At 38.9% G+C, this 23,705-nt stretch overlaps 1 protein-coding gene across 1 annotated transcript; it reads right to left on the reverse strand.

The window, feature by feature from the left end:
- Positions 1-1,248: 1,248 nt before the first annotated feature.
- Positions 1,249-23,558, reverse strand: EIF1AX (eukaryotic translation initiation factor 1A X-linked). Its single transcript, XM_047075986.1, has 7 exons — positions 23,317-23,558; positions 16,536-16,619; positions 13,411-13,514; positions 12,301-12,351; positions 8,629-8,710; positions 5,896-5,987; positions 1,249-3,481 (listed from the first exon to the last, which is right to left on the reverse strand). The coding sequence occupies exons 1-7, from the start codon at positions 23,330-23,332 to the stop codon at positions 3,476-3,478; spliced, it is 435 nt and encodes a 144-aa protein (XP_046931942.1). The 5' UTR covers positions 23,333-23,558; the 3' UTR covers positions 1,249-3,475.
- Positions 23,559-23,705: the final 147 nt, after the last annotated feature.

Consider the following 23,705-nt stretch of genomic DNA (forward strand, 5'->3'; position numbering starts at 1 on the left):
ATAGTAACCAAAGACTGCAAGTGAAAGAAATGACAAATAGAAAATATAAAGACGTGCATGTTCAATTTTATACGGTCCTGGATACCAAGTGAAAAGCAGCAGACACTGCTCTAGGTGCATTACACATATGGACACATAATCAACCCTTCCACCAATTCTGCCGGTACTCTTCTTATCATCCCAATCTTACATGTGAGGAGCCTGAAACTCCTACAAGTGAGAGAAGGTGCCCATGGTCACTTGCAGGTAAAGGGCAACGTGAAGGGTGGGGGAAAAGGCCTCCTGACCCCAAGGCCCAAGCTCTTCACTCTCCATCACACTGCCTAAATACCTGGCAGCTGGGGGGAAGAGAGGACCCAGTCCAATATTCTCCAAATTCTTGGTTCTCTCTGTACCTAAGAAGCTTGTGTCTTAATGCATCTGTAGTGAGACTTAAGATTTTGTCCTTTTCTGAGTAGGAAGAAATAAGCAAGGATAAAAAAAAAAAAAATGACAGTTTAAGGTAAATCAACAACACAACATGGTGTGTAAAAGTTCATGGGAGTCCAAACAGTATAAATGAAACTTCTTGCTAAGCAGGATAAAGATCTAAGCATTTCCTACCAACACAAATCTTTTTAATCATTATGACAGGTAAACATAAAGAACTCACTTTCATTCTGATACTTTAACTGTAAAGTTATAGTTAATATTGTATATTTTAAAATCTGTAAACAACAGAAATAAAGTATAAATCCACCTAGGTATTTTTATTTCAAACATGCTTTTACCTATTTGATTACTCAGTTGCTCTGAAGTCAATACTGACAGCAGTTTCTATCTACTAAAGATGTTATTCACCATCCTATAATTTAATATTTACACAAGATACATGAGATTAAGTTAAACTACAAGTCACAAGTTTTGTAACCAACTATATTCACAGCCATGATTATTCTGTAGATGTGGTGAGTAAACCAATGGCCAATCCTTAATAAAATACAAGAGTTTTCATCATGCATAGTTCACAGGCACCTTAAAAGGTGGCCTCTTAAGAGGCTGGATGTTCAAAAAAGATTCAACAGTCAAGCAATTAAATCCTGGCAAATCTTTTTTCACACAAATGCTTGGTTTGGTTATTGAGCCATTTTAGTAATACAACTTATTTGTGCTCTAACTGGAAGTAGAATAAACACTGCATGAAAAATGCAAGCCCATAAAATTCATTAGTAATACCTAATACCCTCTTAGCAGGAAGAATCATTATTCTTGGATTTCAAACATTTTATTTTCTTTTAGGGCATACCCTATAGCATTGTGTTATGGGAATCAAGGAGTATAACCAAAAAACACAAAACACAAACCAAAAACCAACCAAACAAAAAAACTCAACAACATACATACAGATGCTAAAAAACTAAGGACCACTCCCATTCCTCATTTGAAATAAATCAGTAAATCTATACAAATATCACATTAAAGACAAGTTAGTAAAACACTTCTGCCAAGCAGTGTTGCATATGACCTACAACTTTACCAACCACTTAATAATCATTAGGGTATGAGATTTTCCAGGATGCAATGGCACTAGATTGAGCTGTTATTACCTAGGCAAGGAAAAAAAAAAATCACTAAAAAAAAACACATGAATGGGGGCCATAGTTGTAATTCAAGAAACTTGAGACAAATCATATTTGCTAGAGGAGGTAAGCAGAAAAAATGTGAGTTGTACCATCCCTACCATGAACTACCACAGAGGCAGAGTTACTACATTCTTGGTAAAATAACACAGAAGGATCTATATATACCACAAATTTAGCAAAACACTTTTTTGTACAGAGGCCTAAATATCTTTGGAAGTTTAGGTTTTGATGAAGACAATCACTAAGTCAATTCTTCAAGGCTAGTTTCTTTAAGTATTAAAAACCAGCCCATGGTCTCAGATGCATTCCATCTGGGTAAGTGTTCAGAACTCCAAAGAATAAGAAACATGAATCGCAACTATCCACTCATTTGTATTCTTTGATTTAATGTTTTCTAGTACCTCAGATTTTGATTCCAGTGCTTGCACACTTAGGAATAAGCATGAGATTGGAGAAGATACGCTTATTTTTTTGAAGCCACATGAAGGTTTCTCTCCCTTGGTAGAACTTTTCATCATTGAAAACATCTCTGGAGACCAGGAGAATAAACGTTTCACAGCCTAAATGATGGATCTCTTCTTGTGAAGTTGCAGAAGATTTCAATGTAGCTAGCCAATAAATAGCCCAGCTCTTAATTTCATCTTAGTCAAGTTGAGAACAAAAAAACTAAATAAGAGAAAATCCAAATTCCCAATAATATACAAGCAAAACAAATCTTTACACACAATAAAATACATCCTAAACACAAAGTAAGGGTATAATATACTCTGCAGCATGACATTGTCTTTATTGTATTTCTCAGCTGTAGCTCTTCCATTCAGAAATGAGAAACCATCTTTTCAATAAATTGTTATTCGCTCCCTTTTTTTTTTTTTTTTTACCAGCTTAGGGATGGTTTGAAAAAAGCTTAATTATACAGTTGTTAGGAAATTAAATTTTCATTTATACATACTTTAAGTGTTTACAAAGCACTCAAAATTGCAGCTTATGTATATGACTTCTGAAATAAAATGACACTTTTAACAATAGTTTTGTTCTTTAAAAATTTTCTACATACATGCACATGATCAAAACAATCTTTTCTTGTTTGGGAAATTTCCTAAGCATAGTAAGAAAAAAAAATGGACAACTATAGCAATATTTCAATGTTAAGATGACTAGGTGCCACCTACTGTTTGATTCCTGTAACTACTAACCTTACAAATTAAAAACTGCTATTAAAACCCAGGTCCTAAAACCTGCATTTTGTAAATGCTTTTTTGTTGATATGTTTATAGTGGCAAAATAAGGTTATGAAAGAACATAAGTGATATCAAAATTAGTACAAAAATAGCCACATGCTACTTAAATATGAAAAACTGACCTAATCATTTTTTAATTCAAATGCAGATTTCTGCCTCTTTTAAATTGTATCAAAATCTCAAGGGAACATCTAAGTAACTGGAATATACAGAAAGTCAATGTACGGTCAACAGGCTAGTCAAAGTTAGGGCTTAATCATGATCGATAATGAATGTACGGTAAATGGTTTATTTGGAACATTCATTTACTAACTGGAAGTGGTCAAAGCAGGAAAGGCAGTAATGCATTTTTCTCCTCTTTTTAAAAAATAGTAGATGTGGTCTTTTACCTATAAGCTCCAATACATCAAAAGAACAAAGGGGGCTTAACATTTCATGTAAGAGAATTCGGCATTACCGGTTTTTCAAGAAATACCTTAGAAACAAATCAGTCTGCCTTAACAAATTGCACTCATGCTAATAAATTTTAATCTTCTTTAACAGGTCACAGCCAAAATCCAAATTGTTGGAACAATCCTCAGAGAAATTGGAATGTAAAATGTTGAATTCAATTTAGATCTGGAAGGGAAAAGAACATCAGATCAAATTAAAGAATTCTTATATTCCAGAAGTCTACCACATAAGGGAGCCCTGCACCCCCTAAGGATATCTTTGAAGAGGAAATTCTCTACACCAGGTTTTTCTCAATTATAGTTTGCTGCCAGTAAATCTTTACAACTTCCTTCAGAATGTTATGCTATACAAGATGTTTTTAAAAAAAATTTTTTTAAACGTGTATTTATTTTTGATAGAGACAGAGTGTGAGCAGGGTAGGGACAGAGAGAGAGACAGAATGTGAAGCAGGCTCCAGGCTCTGAGCTGTCAGCACCGAGCCCGACGTGGGGCTCGAACCCACAAACTGCGAGATCATGACCTGAGTTAAGTCGGATGCTTAACCAACTGAGCCACCCAGGCACCCCGTATACAAAATATTTTTAATAATATTCTTTTTTTTTTCTTTCAACGTTTTTTTTTTTTATTTTATTTTTGGGACAGAGAGAGACAGAGCATGAACGGGGGAGGGGCAGAGAGAGAGGGAGACACAGAATCGGAAACAGGCTCCAGGCTCTGAGCAGTTAGCACAGAGCCCGACGCGGGGCTCGAACTCCCGGACCGCGAGATCGTGACCTGGCTGAAGTCGGACGCTTAACCGACTGCGCCACCCAGGCGCCCCAATAATATTAATAAAGTTTACTGTCTCTCTTTTGTGCTGGTGATGAGAGATTTTTTTTTATTCTGGGGGGGAGCAGATATGCAGGAGTACTATTTCTTTCTTTTAATGTTTATTTATTTTTGAGAGACAGCATGAGCGGGGAAGGGGCAGAGAGAGAGAGAGAGAGAGGGAAACACAGAATCCGAAGCAGGCTCCAGGCTCTGGGCTGTCAGTGCAGAGCCTGATGCGGGGCTTGAACCTACAAACCATGGGATCATGACCTGAGATGAAGTCAGGAGTTTAACTGACTCAGCCACCCAGGCACCCCTAGGAATGTTATTTAAGGTACAAGTGTGACAGTTAGCAAATTCTCTCAATCTGGTTATAGGAAAGAAGGCTAGCATACCTATATACCATCTGGAGAAATGTCTTGGAAAAATAGGGTTCTCAGGTGATAAAAAAGGCAACCCTTGCCTTTGCAAATGGTTCAGGGAAACTCCAATTCCTTTAGTATCCACTGTCTTTAGCATCTCTTTCCCTGCCGGACTAGAGTCCAGTTCCAAGGAATCACTGGCATAGATTCAGAAATTTTTTTCTTAGAAAGTCTTCACCTTGTTTACTAGATCCTCATCCTAACACCTCTGTGTATGTGGTTTCATATTCAAATGTGTTCTCTGCTTAGGTTAATTTCCAAAAATGCCTTCTACCCCAGCTCTAAAAATGTTTATATCACCCCTTAATTTACAACACAATTCCATGTCAGGTTCTTGTATATAATCATTAAATAATATCAATAAATCAATAATAATCATTAAATAATAAATAACATAATAATTAAATCTACTATCAAAGTATCATTAACAATTTAGTCACTAGAATTCTCCGGCTCAGGATCTCCAAAGGGAAGAACATTGAAAAAAAGTATGATGTATTTATATAAAAATTCATAAACACATATACACATTGAAGATATGTACTCAAATTTTAATTCACCACGAGCATTCGTAATGGTCTGAAGACGCATCAAAATATAAGATAGATCAATGGACAAATAAAGATAAGAGATATGGGATAAATCAACTATAGGAAAATGTTAATTACAGAATCTTGCTAGTGGGTACCACTTGTGATGCCTAACTCAGACTTCCCCAAGACCAGCCTTTGTAGTTCTGAAAGGCTCCGGTAATTCTGTTGCAGTCTTAGTCAGCAACTAACTTTTACTGTTAGCAAAACAGTACATTCTCCTCAAATACACCAACTACAAACCAAGAGTTTGCCAACAGTGCATATCCAACGGATAAAATAGTGTACTGACAAATGGTCTCAATTTTAACAAGACTTTTAATATATGTTGTAATTCCAATGCTTCATATCAAGCTGTTCAAACAAGATTCTTCTTTTAACATACTAGTATTTCAATTGAGTAGGCATGTTTCTTTGAGAAGATCTTGTATTTCTTTCAACTGTCTCCTAAATTTCATAATAGCTATCTCTTTAAACACTCAAACAAGTTATGACTGCAATGCCTAGCATTCAGGTTGCCAAAGAAGATATTGATCTTTTCTGGAAGAAATGGTGAAAAAGATTATAAGAATCCTCAAAGTATAAACAGTTTGACTAACTGTCTGATAAATAATGAGCATTTTAATTCATGGACAAATCTTGAAATATATCCTAAGTATTCAACATTCTTAGATTAAACAAAGATAGGACAAAGAGCTGGTTTCTCTGTAGATAATTCAGAAACAAAAGTTGAAAAATGTAAGGTGCATCTACTTACATCATCAATGTCTTCATCATCGTCTCCAATGTCATCGAACTGAATTTCGTCATCATCTCCAGGACCAAATGTATCCGTTTCATTGATTTTAGCTAAAGAAACAATAACAAATGCATTCATATAACCAAGATGATATTAAAATGAGTAACTGTCCACTAAAAGAAGTGGTCTGTTGGGGTGCCTAGGTGGCTCAGTCAGTTGAGCGTCCAACTTCGGCTCAGGTCATGATCTCACAGCTTGTGGGTTCGAGTCCCACATCGGGCTCTGTGCTGACAGCTCAGAGCCTGGAGCGTGCTTTGGATTCTGTGTCTCCCTCTCTCTCTCTGCCCCTCCCCCGCTCATGCTCTGTCTCTCTCTCCCAAAAATAAATAAACACTAAAAAAAATTAAAAAAAAAAAAAAAAGGAAAAAGAAGTGGTCTGTTGAATTATGAAGAGAGACTCTTAGGAGTCAAACTTAAATTTTAAGTTTTGTTATAAGAAAGATCCTCCTAACTTCTACCTAACAGCCCTACTATATAGAATTTTATACAACAAAATCTCAAGGTCACTGCTAAGCCAAGATGGAAAGTATGAGTTCTAATTTTGTTTGCAGAGATTTTTTTTTTAAGTCAGCTTTATGCCCAGTGCGGAGCCCAATGCAGGGCTCGAACTCACGCCTGTGAGACCAAGACCTAAGCCAAGATTAAGAGTTGGACACTCAGCCAACTGAGCCACCTAGGCACCTCTAACAAAGGTATTTTTAATTCAGGGGGCACCTGTGTGGCGCAGTCAGTTAAGCATCCGGCTCTTGATTTCAGCTCAAGTCATACTGTCACAGTTTATGAGATCGAGCCCACAGAGGGCTCCATGCTGACAGTGCGGAGCCTGCTTGGGTTTCTCTCTTCCCCTCCCCTGCTTGCTCATCCACTCTCTCAAAAATAAGCAAACATTAAAAAAAAAATCCAATTCAGGGGCACTTGGGTGGCTCAGTCAGTAAGCGTCTGACTCAATTTCAGCTCAGCTCATGATCTCATGGTTTGTGAACTCAAGTCCCATGTCAGATTCTCTCTCTCCTCCTCTCTGCCCCTCCTCTGCTTTCTTTCTCAAAATAAATGTTAAAATTTCTTTTCTAATTTAATACTTGACAAATGTATTAGTTTCAAGTGCACAACACAGTTGATTTGACAATTATATACACTATGGTATGCTCACCACGACAAGTATAGTTATGTTCTGTCACCAAAGTTATTACATAATTGACTATATTCCCTATGCTACTTTTCATCTTACTTTAGAACTAGAAGTTTGTACTTCTTAATCCTCTTCACCTATTTCGCCTATTCCCCCAACCCCCCAGCAACCACTAGTTTGTTCTCTATATTTAGTAGTCTGTTTCCCTTGTTTGTTCATTTAATTTTCACATTCCAACGCTGCACAAAAGTTCCTTTTTCTCCCCATCTTCGCCAACACTTGTTATTTCGTCTTTTTGATACTAGCCACCCTGACTGGTATGAGGGGATATCTCACTGTGGTTTTGATTTGCATTTCCCTGATGATAAGGATGCTGAGCATCCTTTCATGTCTATTGGCCATTTGTACGTCTTCTGTGTAAAGTGTTTATTCAGAAAAAAAAAGTTATTGAAGAAATAAAGTGTTTATTCAGTTCCTCTGCCCATTTTTAATGGATTATTTGGGGGGTGTTTGGGGTGTTAAATGGTAGAAGTTCTTTATGTATTTTGGATATTAACCCTTTATCAGACGTATCATTTGCAAGTATCTTCTCCCATTCAATAGGTTGTCTCTTTGTTTTGTTGGTTTCCATTGCCATGCAAAGCTTTTTAGTTTGATGTAGTCCCGACTATTTATTTTACAAAGGTATTTTTAGTAAGGCAGGCTTCAGTCACACAAATTCTAAAGCCATTACAACTTACAACTATGCTTCAAAAAAAAGGTCAGAGCACAGGCTAACAATTTACCACTCACCAAACAGATTCACCAATCAGAAAATTTAGTCAAATCATGATTACCCCTAAGCAAGAAAATGAACCAGGACGTGCTAGTCCTATTCCCAGACATACTAGATTGAAAATGTCAAGTATAGAATTTCAGCAGAATTTTCATGCTTAAGTAAAATCATATTGTTTTTCTAATAATCTCCAACAGAGATAAAACAAACACAAAAAACAACACACAACGAAACAAAAACACCAAGTGAAAAATGTAGCCTTACAATATAGTATGTAAAGTACACTGCCCCTTTGGTGGGGTTATGAGGGACTTATTTTTGTTCAAGTTTCCCACATGAGAATGCGTAACTTTTTATTGGTGACAATGTTGGTTTTAAAAAATCCAAAGGAATCCTATGATACCTAGGATAAGAACTGAAAACTGACTTTGTAAAAAACAACAACAGTAGCTAATTACAATCACTGCTTCGTATTTAAAGTAGATGAATACTAACAATCTCTTGAGAAGGTTATTGTGAAATAAATACTGTAACAGTATTATTCTTTGGATTGGTATTATGCAAACGTTCAGAGTTTATAAAGTCTACACCAGGAGTGTAGTTATTAGGGATATAAGTTACTTTTTTTCTTAATGTATCCAGTATTATGAAGTATAAGCATGCATACTTAAATCATGCAAGCACTGAAGTAATATGCAAAATCCACAAAATTCTAACAAAATTTCTTCACCTAGTAACACCAAATATTAACACCATATGACAGGTTAATAAAACAACTCAGACATACCATGCTCTGGAAGCTCGCCATACGCCTTTAGACTTCTAGCTTCATCTGCATTGTATTTTAAGATTACATCAGCTTTATTATCCTGAAAGAGACAAGTAACTTTTAGAACTGATTATGCCAAAATATTATTTCATAAATTACTTTCAAACTGGATAAAAAATTAAATCTCACATCTTTATAAACTTTTTTCACATTTCAGTTTCCTCCTTCCCAGTGTACTTGTTGTGAAGAGCACAGGATCATGTATGGAATTGCTGAATGACTATATTATTAATTATACTGGAATTAAAATTTTAATTCAGTATTAAAACAAAAATATAAAATAATACTTTTCTCCTACTCTCTAAAAAACATGCAGAACTGTGCCAACCCAATCTTTTTACAGGATGCTTAAACAGGCTAATTAAAAAACTGAGACTGTTGTAATGACCTAAGGAAATTAATATACCTTTCCTTGAATCAATGGTTCTTAGAATATGAACTGATTAGAATCTCCAGTGGAGCTTTTACATCTCCAGAAAACAGATTAGTAGATGTGGAATGAAGCTCAAGAATTTGTATTTTCGGGGCGCCTGGGTGGCACAGTCGGTTAAGCGTCCGACTTCAGCCAGGTCACGATCTCGCGGTCCGTGAGTTCGAGCCCCGCGTCGGGCTCTGGGCTGATGGCTCAGAGCCTGGAGCCTGTTTCCGATTCTGTGTCTCCCTCTCTCTCTGCCCCTCCCCCGTTCATGCTCTGTCTGTCTCTGTCCCAAGGGTAAATAAACGTTGAAAAAAAAAAAAATTAAAAAAAAAAAAAAAAAAGAATTTGTATTTTCTAAAGCTCTTCAAGTGTTTCTGATGCAAATATATCAACACCTGCGGGGGACAAGCTTAGGAATCCCCCGGGCTTACACCAATGGGTTAATAAGGCATAAAGAAATACAAAGTCAATAAAATGCTCACACCCGAGTTTGGGTAAACCAGATTGGCACTCCAAGAATAGGGGGGGTGCAAAGGTCCACAAAACAGGGAGGGGGTGCTGAGCCCCCCAAAACAGAAAGAGGCAAAGGCCTGAAATAGAAACGGTGCAAAGGTGCCCAATACATAGGAATAACAAGATATTTAGGGTGAAAGCACCCCAAATTTAGTACTATAGCAGAAAACTGCTTTCATAGGAGAACAGGGCCAGGTTAGGTAAATTGGTGAATTGAACCGTGGACAGCTGCACCTCAGGCAAAGCAGCCCAGAGCTGACATGGTTAACAAAAAGAAAAGGTGTCTTGTTAACCCTGAGGTTATTCCCCTTCCTTCTCATCCCCTAGGCCAGCAAAGATAAACAGGTGCGGAGGCGGCTCCTGTCTGCTGTTAACAACCATCTACCCATCTGCCCCGTGCCTGGATTTTGTTTTGTATTGACCCCAAACCCCAAACATCGTATATCTTCAAAATCCCCTTTCCCCCTCACGTCAAGTTAATGTTCCTAGTTTCTTTGTCTCCTTGTACATGCCCATCACGTTTGCAAGCCTTATGATCTAAATAAATATGGGGCAAGGACCCTTATTTGGGGCTTTTGTCTTTTTCGCGGACATTAGCCATCTCTTTTAATCCTGCGTCTGCTCTTTTGCTAGTCTAAAAGAGAACTTTAGACCTAGAGTCTACGACAAACACCTACTGCCTTAGAATGTTCACACTTTCCCATTTGAAAAGAATCTTAGTTAAGGAAAAAGTGTTCAAGTTTATCATTTCAACTTCTAAAGGTTCTTTGAACCTAAAAGTAGGTCCAAATGGCTACAAAAATGATCAGTGATGCAAGGGCAGTGTGATTCAAACCAGCACTTCTTCAGCTGTGTATAGAAGCTCAGAGGGAATGGGGCGCCTGGGTGGCGCAGTCGGTTAAGCGTCCGACTTCAGCCAGGTCACGATCTCGCGGCCCGTGAGTTCGAGCCCCGCGTCGGGCTCTGGGCTGATGGCTCAGAGCCTGGAGCCTGTTTCCGATTCTGTGTCTCCCTCTCTCTCTGCCCCTCCCCTGTTCATGCTCTGTCTCTCTCTGTCCCCCCAAAAATAAATAAACGTTGAAAAAAAAAAATTTAAAAGAAGCTCAGAGGGAAATTGTTAAAAGGCATATTCTGATTTAGGAGGACTGGGGTGGGGTCCAAAACCCTGCATTTCTAACAAGTTCCCAAAAGCCACTGATGCTACTGGTTCCCCGACCACCCTTTTAAGTGGCAGGGGCAGACAGGTGGCTTGTGGGAGATTAAGAATCAGAAAAGTTGGTCTTGACTGTCATTTTATAGTCAGAATGTTACATCTTTCTGAACCTTGGTTTCCTCATCTGTCAAAGAGAGAATTATTCTTCCTACTTCTGGGGTTATTTTCAAATCAAAAGAAAATGGACATTAAAATGGTATTAACTGGGGTGCTTGGGTGGCTCAGTTGGATAAGTGTCTCTTGATTTCGGCTCAGGTTGAGATCTCACAGTTTGTGGGATCGAGCCCCGTATTAGGTTCTGTGCTAATAGCGCACAGCCTACTTGGGATTCTCTTTCTGCCCCTTCCCTGCTAGCATGCACATGTGCTCTCTCGCTCTCAAAACAAATAAACATTAAAAAAATTTTTTTAAATATGTAAAAAAAATAAAATGGTATTAATTAAAGCAGGATTTTCCAACCTCAGCACTATTGATATTTTAGGCTGGATAATTCTTTGTTGTAGGGGCTGTTCTGTGCAATGGAGGATGTTTAGCATCTACTATATGCCAAGAGTACGGTCTCCCTCCCCTTGGCCAGCAAGTTGTAACAAGAAATGTCTCCAGGCAGTGCCAAATGTTCCCCGGAGGAAACAAATTCACTCACGGTTGAGAACCACTGATTTATAATAAAGATTTTAATTCTTTATTCTGGAATATATATTTTAAAAAATTAAAGTACGATCAAGGTTATAAGAATAGAAACATCACTCACAACATGATTAAATACATGGTGATGAGTTCTAACAGGTGGAAACCAAATGGATTGCACAGACCCACAATGAGCAGTCTCCAGGTTGAGATCATGAAGGGCAACTATCATTTTCTCTCCTAAGTGCTCATCCAAATTTAGAGCACACACTTCTATCATGGTTTGTACTGTAATTACTTGTGTGCCTTATTCTCTTCACTACCAAGCCATAAGTATTTTTGGGGATGGGAGTTTGACTCATTCAGCTATATACACTACAGCAGCAGTTTCCATATTTTGATTTCAGTATGTACGCATTAAAAAAAAAAAAAAAAGAAAGAAAGAAAAGAAAAACTGGCATGTGAGGCCCACCCTAAGATTACATTTTTACTTTAACAAATAAGAACACGAACAACACCACAACTATATAACATCATTCATTCCAATAAAGGGAACTTTTTAAATATCAAAAAGGGAAAAAGGACCATTTATAGCTTGATGGAAAATTCACACTGCCTATTATTTTTTCCACAGTGAAAATGTGGACTCCAGAGACTGGCCATTTGGGAACCATGATGACTAGTGTACTAGGCACAATATTGAAAACATAACTAGCCCTTAAGAAATGTTTGTCAACACAACAGTCAAGAGCATGAAGAGGTGGAACTGGGCAAAAACAGTCATGACTTAAGTTCTAAGAATTAATGGCTCATAAATACAATCAAGTGAATGATGAAAAAAATTATTATTATTTTTTACCTGGTAGTCTCGGAGACCAACCAATATAATGTCTGAGGTATTTATCCAAACCTAAGAAAGAAAAGTCACTGTATGTTACATTTAAAAATATAGAATCAAAGCAACACTCGGTCAGTCTTTCCATAAAATACTATTCACCCAACTGTGGGTGAAGTACCTAGATTCAGAATTAGGAAAAAAAAAAAAAAAAAAATCCAAAAAACTTTATTAAGCAGGTGAGCATGTTTCAAATCTGTAATTTGGAATGTTAAAACACACACACACAGAATGATCTTATTTAACTAAATGAGTTCATTAATTCCAGAAGAATGATTAGAAATTTAGTAATTTGTAATAGTGAATTACTCCAGGTGGTTAATTATCTATCCATTATATGTGAGAATATAAAGTTAGAAATGTGTTTTCTCCTTCCCTCTCTTCCTTCCACCAGCCCACATACACAAAGCTGGCAAACCTCCCTAAAATAACCCATAGAATCAGAGTCAGAGGGACTTTTACCCAACTTGACTAATAAATTGGCCTTAACACCCACTATGATGGGAAATTAATTACTTTCCAAAGAAGCCCATCCAGCATCACAATTCCAGAAATTTAGTATCACCATAACTTAATGTAATTCATATTGAAATTTTCTTAACATGTTTTACAAGGATTTCCCCCACCCTCAAATCAGAATCCATACACGGGCCACCTACCCCATTTAACCATTAGGTCTCTTTAATCTCCATTCAACTGGAATAGTTCTTACCTTCAGCCCTCTTGCCGCTGCTGCCCATTTCCCCCAACTTTAAGGTCACTAACCTTGTAGTAAGGGTCTGGACATTTGTTTTACAGTCTCCCTTAATTTGGATTTGTTGGTTGATTCTTCATGACTAGGTTCAGGTTAAACATTTTGGGCCTAACAACACAGGTGACGTAAATGAGTCTTTAAATGGAATCCGTATAAAGTTATCATCATGGAGTTTGCTGTTTTGATTTATCATAGTGTCTCACTGTTCTACTGAAATCTTTGAGTAATTTACAAAAATGAGGTCCTTGACCCATAAAAACTATAGAGCCATTTCCCCCCATTAATCATAATTTTAAAGTAAAACAAATCTCCACACCTACCTTTTTCCTCAATTTCCCTCTGATGTGACATAACCTCTTTACACCATCAAAACACATGGCTTCTAATCGTCCATTTCCCAACATTTTGATTACTTGAGCATATTCTTGGGGGAGAGAAAAGAAAAGTGTATGGGATACTGTTCAACTTTTCATACAACAGCAACTTAAAAATCCACATAAAATGAACGAGAACACAGGGGCACCTGGGTGGCTCAGTCGGTTGAGCGTCCAACTTTGGCTTAGGTCATGATCTCACAGTCCGTGGGTTCAAGCCCCGTGTTGGACACTGTGCTAACAGAGCCTGGAGCCTGCTTTGGATTCTGGGTCTCCCTCCCTCTCTGCCCCTCCCCTGCTCCCGTTCTCTCTCTCAAAAATAAATAAAACATTAAAAAAATTAAAAAAAATTGGACTAGAACACATAGGTATATTGGTTAGGAATAAATGTGTAGTAAAATAAATACAAGGGAGTGATAAACCAACCCAATGGCAGAACCAGAATCTAGATTCCATAATGCCATTTCTATGGTAAACTGTCTTTACTATCAGAAATGCTTTAATTATCTACTGATTTTGAGTAAGTAGAATGACTCTGGTCTTCTAAACTGTATGCTTTACTTTTTAAAGTTTTATTTATTTAAGTAATCTCTACATCCCACATGGGCCTCAAACTCATGACCAAAATCAAGAGTCACAGGTTCTTTGGACTGAGCCAGTCAGGCACCCCTTAACTGTATGCTTTACTTTTGGAGATCAAGGTGGCGTGTCCCAAAATGTACATCACACCCCATCAATCTCTCACACTGGGATCCTCTCCCAATTTTGGATCTCCTTTCCCTCAAAACCTTCAGAAGCTAATCCCAACATAATTTTTGGTATATGTGACACATAAAAAGTAGCTTTAACGTTAGTAATGTCTTTGTGAAATTAGATTTCATTATTAGGGATTATTCTAAAGTTTTTGTGAAGCCAGAAAGATACTTAGGCAAAATGCCAAACTTTTAATCAAAACCTTCCCAAAAGGAAACCCAGGAAGTCACGCAGTTTTACTGCCACTTGGAACTGAGGGGATGATGAGCATTCATTAGCTTGCAAAGGGGCCTTGACTAGGGGGCAAGGGAGGGTATTGCTTCAGAACCTTGAGCTTACTCAAGATGTGCATTAAGACTGACTCCCACAGAGAATATCCACTGATTTGTAAATACACTGAGACTTAACTTTGAAAGGCTCAACTGTAGGGCTGACACGCTGAAGTGAGTTGCTCAGACTACAGTGAACCTAGAGCCTCAACATGGTAGGCCAACTCAAAGGCAGTCTGTCTTCCAAAGTGGGGAAAATGAAAAAGTGATGGTCACAGTAAAATCAACTATTAATGCAGGGAAGAATGAGAAAGGCTAAGAAACTGAAATGTCTTTTAGCCATAATATGTGTTTCATTTTTAATGGCTTATATATACACAGCCATGAACAAATTCATCAAAGTTCTATAAAAGGATAATCGAATAAAGTTCTTTGTTAAAATATGCTGGAAATTATTGCAGTAACTGGACAACTTCAAAAATACATTATATACTACATATATAATGTATTCATGCTAAATTATCTGAGCGTGATAATTCTATTGTAATTATGTAAGAGAATATACTTAAACACAATAAGGTAAAAGTATCATGAAGCCTGCAACTAACTTTAAAATGGTTCAGGAAGGGGCGCCTGGGTGGCGCAGTCGGTTAAGCGTCCGACTTCAGCCAGGTCACGATCTCACGGTCCGTGAGTTCGAGCCCCGCGTCAGGCTCTGGGCTGATGGCTCGGAGTCTGGAGCCTGTTTCCGATTCTGTCTCCCTCTCTCTCTGCCCCTCCCCCGTTCGTGCTCTGTCTCTCTCTGTCCCAAAAATAAATAAAAACGTTGAAAAAAAAAATTAAAAAAAAAAAATAAAATGGTTCAGGAAATACACACACATGAAGGGTTTAAGGGAGTTCATTGCATTAATACTGCAATTTTTCCGAAGCAGCTTTTGAAGTTGCTCAAGGGTTGTGGGGCACCTGGGTGGCTCAGTCAGTTAAGCATCTGACTCTTGATTTTGGCTCAGGTAATGATGTCATGGTTTGTGATACTGAGCCCTGCATGGGGCTCTGAACTGACAACACAGAGCCTACTTGGGATTCTCTCTTTTCCCTCTCTCTGCCCCTCCCCTGGCTCGTGCTTTCTCCTCTCAAAATAAATAAACATTAAAAAAAAAAAAAAGGAAGAAAGAAATTGCTCAAAAATATGGGAAACCAGTGTTATGTATCTTAGTTTGGAAAGGTCAATTGTTTGGTTTTATTGTATTCTGTTTTCTGAAATTATATGCTAATAGTACTGGAGAAATGAGGCCAAGGCCTCTAACTCATCCCTTAAAAATCCACTGTCCAATGAAAATACTATGTAGCACCATTTACTGGGTGGCTCAGTCAGTTAAATGTCTGACTCTTGATCTCAGGGTTGTGAATTTAAGCTCCGCGTTGGGACTCCATGCTGGGAATGGAGCCTACTTAAGAAAAAAAAAAATCTACGAAATCATGGAATTGTTAACTATAGCTTTTGAGGCTTAGATCTTTTTGAACTGTACAATTCTTTATTAGTTATGAATATTCATGCAAAACAATGAAACCTAGAGGTTTATAAAAATACTACCAATAGGGGTGCCTGGGTGGCTCAGTCTGTTGAGTGTCGGACTTCAGCTCAGGTCATGATCTCACAGCTTGTGAGTTCAAGTTCCGCGTCAGGCTCTGTGCTGACAGCTCAGAGCCTGGAGCCTCCTTTGGATTCTGTGTCTCCCTTTCTCTCTGCCCCTAACCCACTCGCATTCTGTCTCTGTCTCTCTCAAAAATAAATAAACATTAAAAAAAAATTTTTTTTTTTTTCAAAATGCCACCAATCAACACACACTGAGCATACCAAGAATTGATTACTAAAAGAAGGGCTCTAGAGAGGTGGGGGGGGGGTGAGAAATGGAGAACAAAGAGCAACACATGATTTTATTGCTCAGGATTACAAAGTTATATCTTTTATGTTTAGAAACTGAAAATTCCCTATTTTAAAAAAGAAAACTCTTACTAAAAAAACCCCTCACTTATAGAAACGCTTACCCTGTCCATCTTCTTTAAACACCAGCTCTCTCTTTTCAGATTCATTCTCATTCTTACCTCTGCGTCTATTTTTACCTCCTTTACCTAATGGTTTTAAAGAAAGAAAAAGACATTAATTATTTGCAAAATAGGAAAGAAACTAAATGACTCACAACACGCTTTTAAAAAATCACTTACATTTAAAAATTCACTTAATGTGGTCACACAATCATATTAAATTTACAATCTCCGATCATACTAAACACACACATAGCATTACTCCCCTACCCTTCTTGGAAATTCCTTTTGGGTTATTTCTTTCATAAACTACAAACTGCAAGCAGATATTATATAAAAGTACATAGATCCCTGAGGACATCTGCATTCAATGACCAAAATTCCTAGATCATAATGACCACTGGTTGAGCACACTGCTCAATGAACCCCTCCCACAGGTGCCCACAAAGGCCAGGGTGGGAGATATTATAATGAGTTACTGATAGATTTCTAAATAAATAAATAAATAAATAAATAAATAAATAAATAAATAGTCCCCCACCCCTTTTACCAGACTTCCCCACGAAAGGTCTGAGTTCAATTAGGATGACTGGAGGTGAGGGGGTCAAGTTACAGCTCCTGGAATGGGATATACTGATTTTGTTGTGGAGGGAGAACAACTCTGGCTACCTTCAGAATTTGAATTCTACCTTATAGCTGTAGCAAAGATTCAATGAGCCAAGTATTTGAAGTTAAAAAAGCAAGTTACTACTGCCTGAACTTGGAAGCAACCAAGATGTCCTTCAGTAGGCAAATGGATAAACTGTGGTACATCTACACAATGGAATGTTTTCAGGGCAGTGAAATTATTATTCTGTATGATAGTGTAATGGTGGATACATGTCACTATACATATGCCAAAACTCACGCAATATACAGCATAAGGAATGAACCTTAATGTTAATGTAATCTATGGACTTGGCTGGGCTGGTTGGGAGAAATCAAAGGCCAGATCCTACTAATACATATACTGGCTCATGTTAACAACATGCTGGGGGGGAATATGAGAATTCTACTTTCTGTTCATTTCTCTACAAATGTAAAACTGCTCTAAAAACAAAGTCCATTAAAAAACAGGGGCATATGGGTGGCTCAGTCAGTTGAGCATCAACTCTTGATTTTGGCTCAGGTCATGATACCAGTGATGAGGGAAACAAAGGCAAGAAAAATGTAGTTTAAATTAAATCCCCTTACAGCTTACAGCCCACTCTGATAGATACCAGAGACCTGCAGCATGTAACATTCCACAAGGAGTTTATGGCTGCCTTAATGTCGATAAATGTTTACATGATATGAAACACCCAAAGCAACTGGAGCGCCTGAATGGCTCAGTTGAGCGTCTGATTAGCATCCAACTTCGGCTCAGATCATGATCTCCAGGTTCATAGGTTAAAGCCCCACATAGGGCTCTGTGCAAACAGCTCAGAGACTGAGCCTGCTTCGAATTTTGTGTCTTCCTCTCTCTCTGCCCCTTCCCAAGTCACACTCTGTCTTTCTCTCTCAAAAATAAACAAACATTAAAAAAAAAAAAACAACCCAAAACTAAATGCAACCTTATCTTGACAATAGCTAAATCTTCAGGGTTCTATAAGATTCTGCTTTCAGCATACAGAAATTCCTTAGAAACTATCTCTATCCCCCCGCCCACTGCCTCCACAAACTTAAAAGTGTATCATCAGTCGCTCCTCACAATCCCAGTACAGCTCTTTCTGCCCACGGATCCTGTCCCCTGTGTTATAATAAAATCACCTTTTTGCACAAAGACATCTGAAGAATTCTTTCTTAGCCGTTTGCTCATGAACCCCACTTCAAATTTCATCACTAAGGTTGTGGGATCGTGCTGAGAATGAAGCCTGCTTAAGATTCTCTCTTCTCTGCCCCTCTCCCTTGCTTTCAAGCAAGCGCACTCTCTAAAACAGGGATGAAATCAGCAAAATCCAGACAGTGGGGGCAAAGGAAGACAATTTGTTTTCCTCACTAGATACCTTATGGGGGAGAGGGGGGAGAATCAGATAGATGGGGAACTTAAAGATTTTTTAACAGACTTAAAAGACATTATCTACCAATAGCAAGGTGTAGACCAAATCTGGATCCTGATTTGGTGTGGATGGTGCTGGTGCAAGTTTAGTTGTGAATTGTGTCTGGGGCCAGGAGGTAACTACCTAAATGTATATTATACTAGTATACTTTTGTACATATGTATATATTCAAAATTCTTCAAAATGTAAATTTAAAAATGAATACAAGGTGAAGAAGAGTAGAAGGCTACCACTGGTGTAAAAAAAGAAAAATGCATATTCATATTTGCTTGTATATACATAAAATACTTCTGGAAAGGCATATGCAAAAAACTTAACAATGACCGCCTGTGAGAAGAACTGTTTGGCAACAGGACATGTTCTAGAAAGAGACTGCACTTTTCACATTTTGAAATTTGAATTGTGAATGTATTTACTATTCAAAAATTTAAAAAAAAAAAATACTTCAACCAAAAGCAGAGGTATATGATCCTTTAGGTGGGAAAACTGGTAAAAGGTTACTGTCCTTATTACAGGTACCAAGAAGCAGGCCTAACCTAGCCATAAAGAAGAGACAAACAGGAACAATATTTCTGAGATGGAAACAAGAGAATTATGACCAGATGTAGAGGGAGGGAAAAGCAAAGGATGAATGGAGCTTTCACAAAAAACTTCTCAGGATCTCAGACTACGTAAAATGAGGGAGTTAGAACAGAAGATGTAAACACCTCCACCTTGCTTCTACCATTTAGAATTCTAGATTCTTCTGTCTCCTGATATCCTTAAAAAAAACCCGTAATTCTCCCTCTCCCTTTGTTTTTCATACTTTCAATGATGACAATACCGATCATTTCCCGACTCTCTTTTTTTCTTAGAGGGCCACTTGCACTATTTTTTTTTTAAAAGTTTACATATTTTGAGAGAGAGAGAAAGAGACAATCCCAAGCAGGCTCCATGGGGCTCACCTGGGGCTCAAACCCATGAACTGTGAGATCATGACCTGGGCCGAAATCAAGAGTCGGATGCTAAACCAACTGAGCCACCCAGGTGCGCCACCACTTGCACTATTCTGGATCTTTACCAGCCCCCACCCCACATAATGCCTATTCCTCTGGAGCTTCATTAATTCCAAAGTCCCACCATCTGCTAGCCCACTTTCTAAGGAAATTAAATTTTCTCTTACCTATCACTTCTATGCTAATTTTGTATCTCAGCCCTCTACTTCAACTAAGCATTGGTTTCATATTTACAATGGGTCCAGTGAATGGGCTACTGTCATCTCAAGCTCAAGATTTTATTCAAAACTCAGTTTTTCTTTACAAAGCTGGTCCTTAATCAACACTCCCGTTTCTGTTAGTGGTAACATGATCACCTTATGGAACATAAATCTCTCAACCTATAAACAAGCCAGCCTACCTCTCAATACTTCCCTTCCACTATCTTATACTTCAATCCAAGCAGATTTCTCACTGTCCCAGTAACTTACCCTTAAGTTACTATGTCCAAACTATGCCTATGAGACAGGTACTATTTTGTCTTTATTTCACAAGAGATGATAGTCTTCGAAAGGTTAAGTGACTTATCCAAGGCGATATCACATGAAGTGAGATCTGGGATTTGAAGTGAGCAGTATGTCCCCACTTAACTATACTCTTAACCACTATATGATAAAGTCACCCATTTACTTGTCATAATCACCCTATGAAGTAATAACATTTATCCCCAGTTTACCAGGGAGTTCACTGAAGATCAGACAATTAACTCATTTATTATTTCAGGGTGTGTGGGTGAAGAGACTCAAACCTGACCTTTTTGTTCCTGACCCTCATATTAGGGTCCCTCTCCACAGCATTTTGTTCCCATTCCAGAACCTACTAAACCACATTGATGGCCATTTTCAAAAGGTAGGAGAAAGGCTGTAAGTGGTAGTGATACTAAAGAACTCATGGAAAGAACCTGGAAGCAGCAAAAGGTTCATAGTCCAAACAAAATAATGAATGTGCACCTGGCCACTGCAAAGACAGACACATTAACTTCTAGAATCCAGTGCACTTAATGAGTCCTAGGGGCAGTCTCATAATGCTTTGTGCTACTGTCAGGTGGACCTCTATATCCTGACCCACCCAGAGTCCTTAGAGTTCAGTATGTGAGGCATTCTTCAGGGAAACCCAAACTGCTTTCCTAGGAGGAGTAAAGTTATCTCTGGCTTCAAGCCATTAATCATTCAAGCCAGATCTTCAAACTAGAGTGAAAGCTCCTTTAGGGCAAGGATCTTACTGGCTTTGTTTACTGAGTTATTATATACAGAGCTGGGCAATTCTTTGAATGAATCCGTCAAGGGTAGTCTATACATTCCTAAAGGAGGGGCAATTTTAAAATTAAAGGCAGTAACTTCCTCAAAGTGTGGGAGCACCTTACCCCAAATGGTCGTCATGAGTGGATCAAAGGATACTCTTTTTTTCTGAGGTAATAAGCTAAAAGAATCTAGAGGATTCTAGAGGAAATAAGCTGGTAACAATCAGTCCAAAGCAAAACTCATTCAACACACAGTTCATGGCAATTTATATCCTTGTGAAATCACCACCAAGATTATATTCAGAAGACTTCTGGCTCTTCCAATAAAGAAAAACAAACAAACAAAAAAACCCCATGAATTTATTTCTACATTAGTAAACCTCATCTTATAAAATCCAGGGGTCTTGGAAAGCACTGTTCCTCTAAGGTAACAGATTGGTTTTACATGTAATGGAATGATAAACACCAAATTCAGAAAGGCGGTTACCTCCAGAAACAGGAAGGAAGACAGGGGAAGAGACAAAGGGTTTTAACTGATCCTGTGTTTTAGTTTCTCAAGTTCAGAATAATGGATTCCCAGGTGTTCACTATATTGTTATATTTTTCGTACGCTTCAAATATTATTTATAAAGAATGATCTATTGCTTGCCAATTCATCAGAACTAACCATACCCTGATCACTCCCCTCTCTATTTTACTGCCATGTAATGGAATACAACTTTTTTTTTTTTAATTTTTTTTAACGTTTTATTTATTTTTGAGACAGGGAGAGACAGAGCATGAACAGGGGAGGGTCAGAGAGAGGGAGACACAGAATCCGAAACAGGCTCCAGGCTCTGAGCGGTCAGCACAGAGCCCGACGCGGGGCTCGAATTCACGGACTGTGAAATCATGACCTGAGCCGAAGTCGGCCGCTTAACCGACTGAGCCACCCATGCGCCCCAATGGAATACAACTTTAAAGGAGGCTAGTGAATTAGATGTGATTTAATGTATAAGTTTAGTGCAGAAGTCCTGTTCCCGTAGAACCTATTATTATTCATCCGAGAGTGAAGTCAACAAAAGGAAGGTGACTTAATCCAACAAGTATTTATTGAGCATCTACTAAGTGTCAAGTGCTAGCAATTCAATGTGATTAAGACAGATACCATTACTGTCTATTATAGCTTACAATCTAGTGAGGGAATTGGAAGCCTCCTCACTAGAAATAAAAGGTAGAATAAGATACTTACTGAGGTGATCCAATTACCATCTAAGAGGAAATAAGACATTAGACAGGTTACCCCAGAAAAATTAACAGTAAAATGCTACAAAAAGGGTCTGCAAGCTACATTTTGAGATAACCACACCAAATCTTGCACAGAACTGCAAGCAAGTACCCCAAGGGATAAAATGAGTAGCCACAGAGACAAAGAGGAAATCAGGTAGAATCCCTGGAGCCGTCTGTGAAGTAGAAAAGAGAACAGAAGTAGGCCTGGATCCAGGCAAGGGTCTGAAGGATTAATAACCAAAGGAAACTTCCCGTGGGTTGTGTAATACGCTCCTCTCCTGAGGGAAACACAATGATTTCCCTGTTTCTACTGGCACAATTTCCTTGGAGAAATTATAAAGATACTTAAAAAGACAGAAGTCTCCTGAAGTCTAAAAAAGGGGATAATTTCTTTAAGACTCTTCCGCTTTTAGGTAGATTAGGCCTTCCATTTTAGAAATTCCAAATAAACGTCTTCAAGACTGATAATTTGTGGACGTTTAGCCTCAGAATGGAGAAAACTTAAAGGTCTTTACTCCTAATACAATATATACAAGATCTGAAGCAAAAATAAGAAAACCTGGTTAAATATGAAAGTGTTCCAAAAAAAAAAAAAAAGGTAAACGCCGTAAAGGGATGGGGAAGAGTAAATCTCTAGACATGAACCCTAAATATGTAAATACGCATTAAGATTTCATTCACTGTGAAAAAGGGAGAAGGAGTAGTCTCAAAAACACTCAACTATTCATTAAGAAACCCATGCAGGAGTACCTGATCACTAAAGCAGGCATTACTCTTTCAAAGTTAAGAACTGCTTCCAGGGCTTAACTCTCGTTGCCCAGGAAGTCCAAAGGCTCCCATTTGTGAAACCCTGGCCGCCCGGGAGAGGTCTCCCCACGGGTCCATAAAGCGCCGCGGTCAGTCTGGCGCGAATCGGGAGCAAAAGCCCACATTCTCCCGCAGGAGGCCCTACAAAAATGGCGTCGGCTCCACCCCAATGTGACCAAACTGGTACACAAGAGTAACTTCTCAGCTCCTTTCCCAAGCCCCAAACCGCGTGTGGATCGTCCAGCCGCCTGCAGGAAGAGAGGAGTGTAAGGTCACTGCGGCCTGGGCAATACGGGGCGCCGCGGACAGGACCGGGCCGACCGGAGTCGTGGTCCCGGGGTCCAAGGCAGCATTACCTTTATTCTTGGGCATGGCGGTGACGGCGGCCTCCCGGCGTTTCCGACTCCTATCCGAGTGGTGGTGGTGGTGGCGGCGGCAGCAGCGACTCTTCCGAGGGGCCCCAAGGGCGACGCGTGGGACCGCGCGGTACCAAACAGGCAAGCGAGGCCGGGTCGCGTGCGCGGGAGAGTCTCGCAACCGACTTCTTCCGAGATCCGCCTGCGCCCACGCTCAGCCGCAGCAAATGGCGTCGCGACTGCTTGCGTCACTTTTCCCCGCCTCCCAACGCCGGCTGGCCCGCCCCCACCTCTCCGGCCCTATGGCGCAGGCGTGGCCGACTGACCCCCATTGTTAGGGCGGAGGGTGACGCGCTTTTGAAGCGTTCGCTGTAGTTCGCAGAAACACG

This window comes from Lynx rufus, unplaced genomic scaffold (assembly GCF_022079265.1).
Source record: "Lynx rufus isolate CCGP_SWC_20201006 ecotype Redwood Valley unplaced genomic scaffold, mLynRuf1.p SCAF_14, whole genome shotgun sequence".
In the NCBI taxonomy this organism is placed as follows: domain Eukaryota; kingdom Metazoa; phylum Chordata; class Mammalia; order Carnivora; family Felidae; genus Lynx; species Lynx rufus.

Coding starts and splice junctions, on each gene's coding strand:
- EIF1AX (XM_047075986.1), bottom strand. Junction 12,352..13,410: donor GAGGGAAATTGAGGAAAAAG/GTAGGTGTGGAG, acceptor TTTCTTTCTTAG/GTTTGGATAAATACCTCAGA. Junction 5,988..8,628: donor TGGCGAGCTTCCAGAGCATG/GTATGTCTGAGT, acceptor TTGTTTCTTTAG/CTAAAATCAATGAAACGGAT.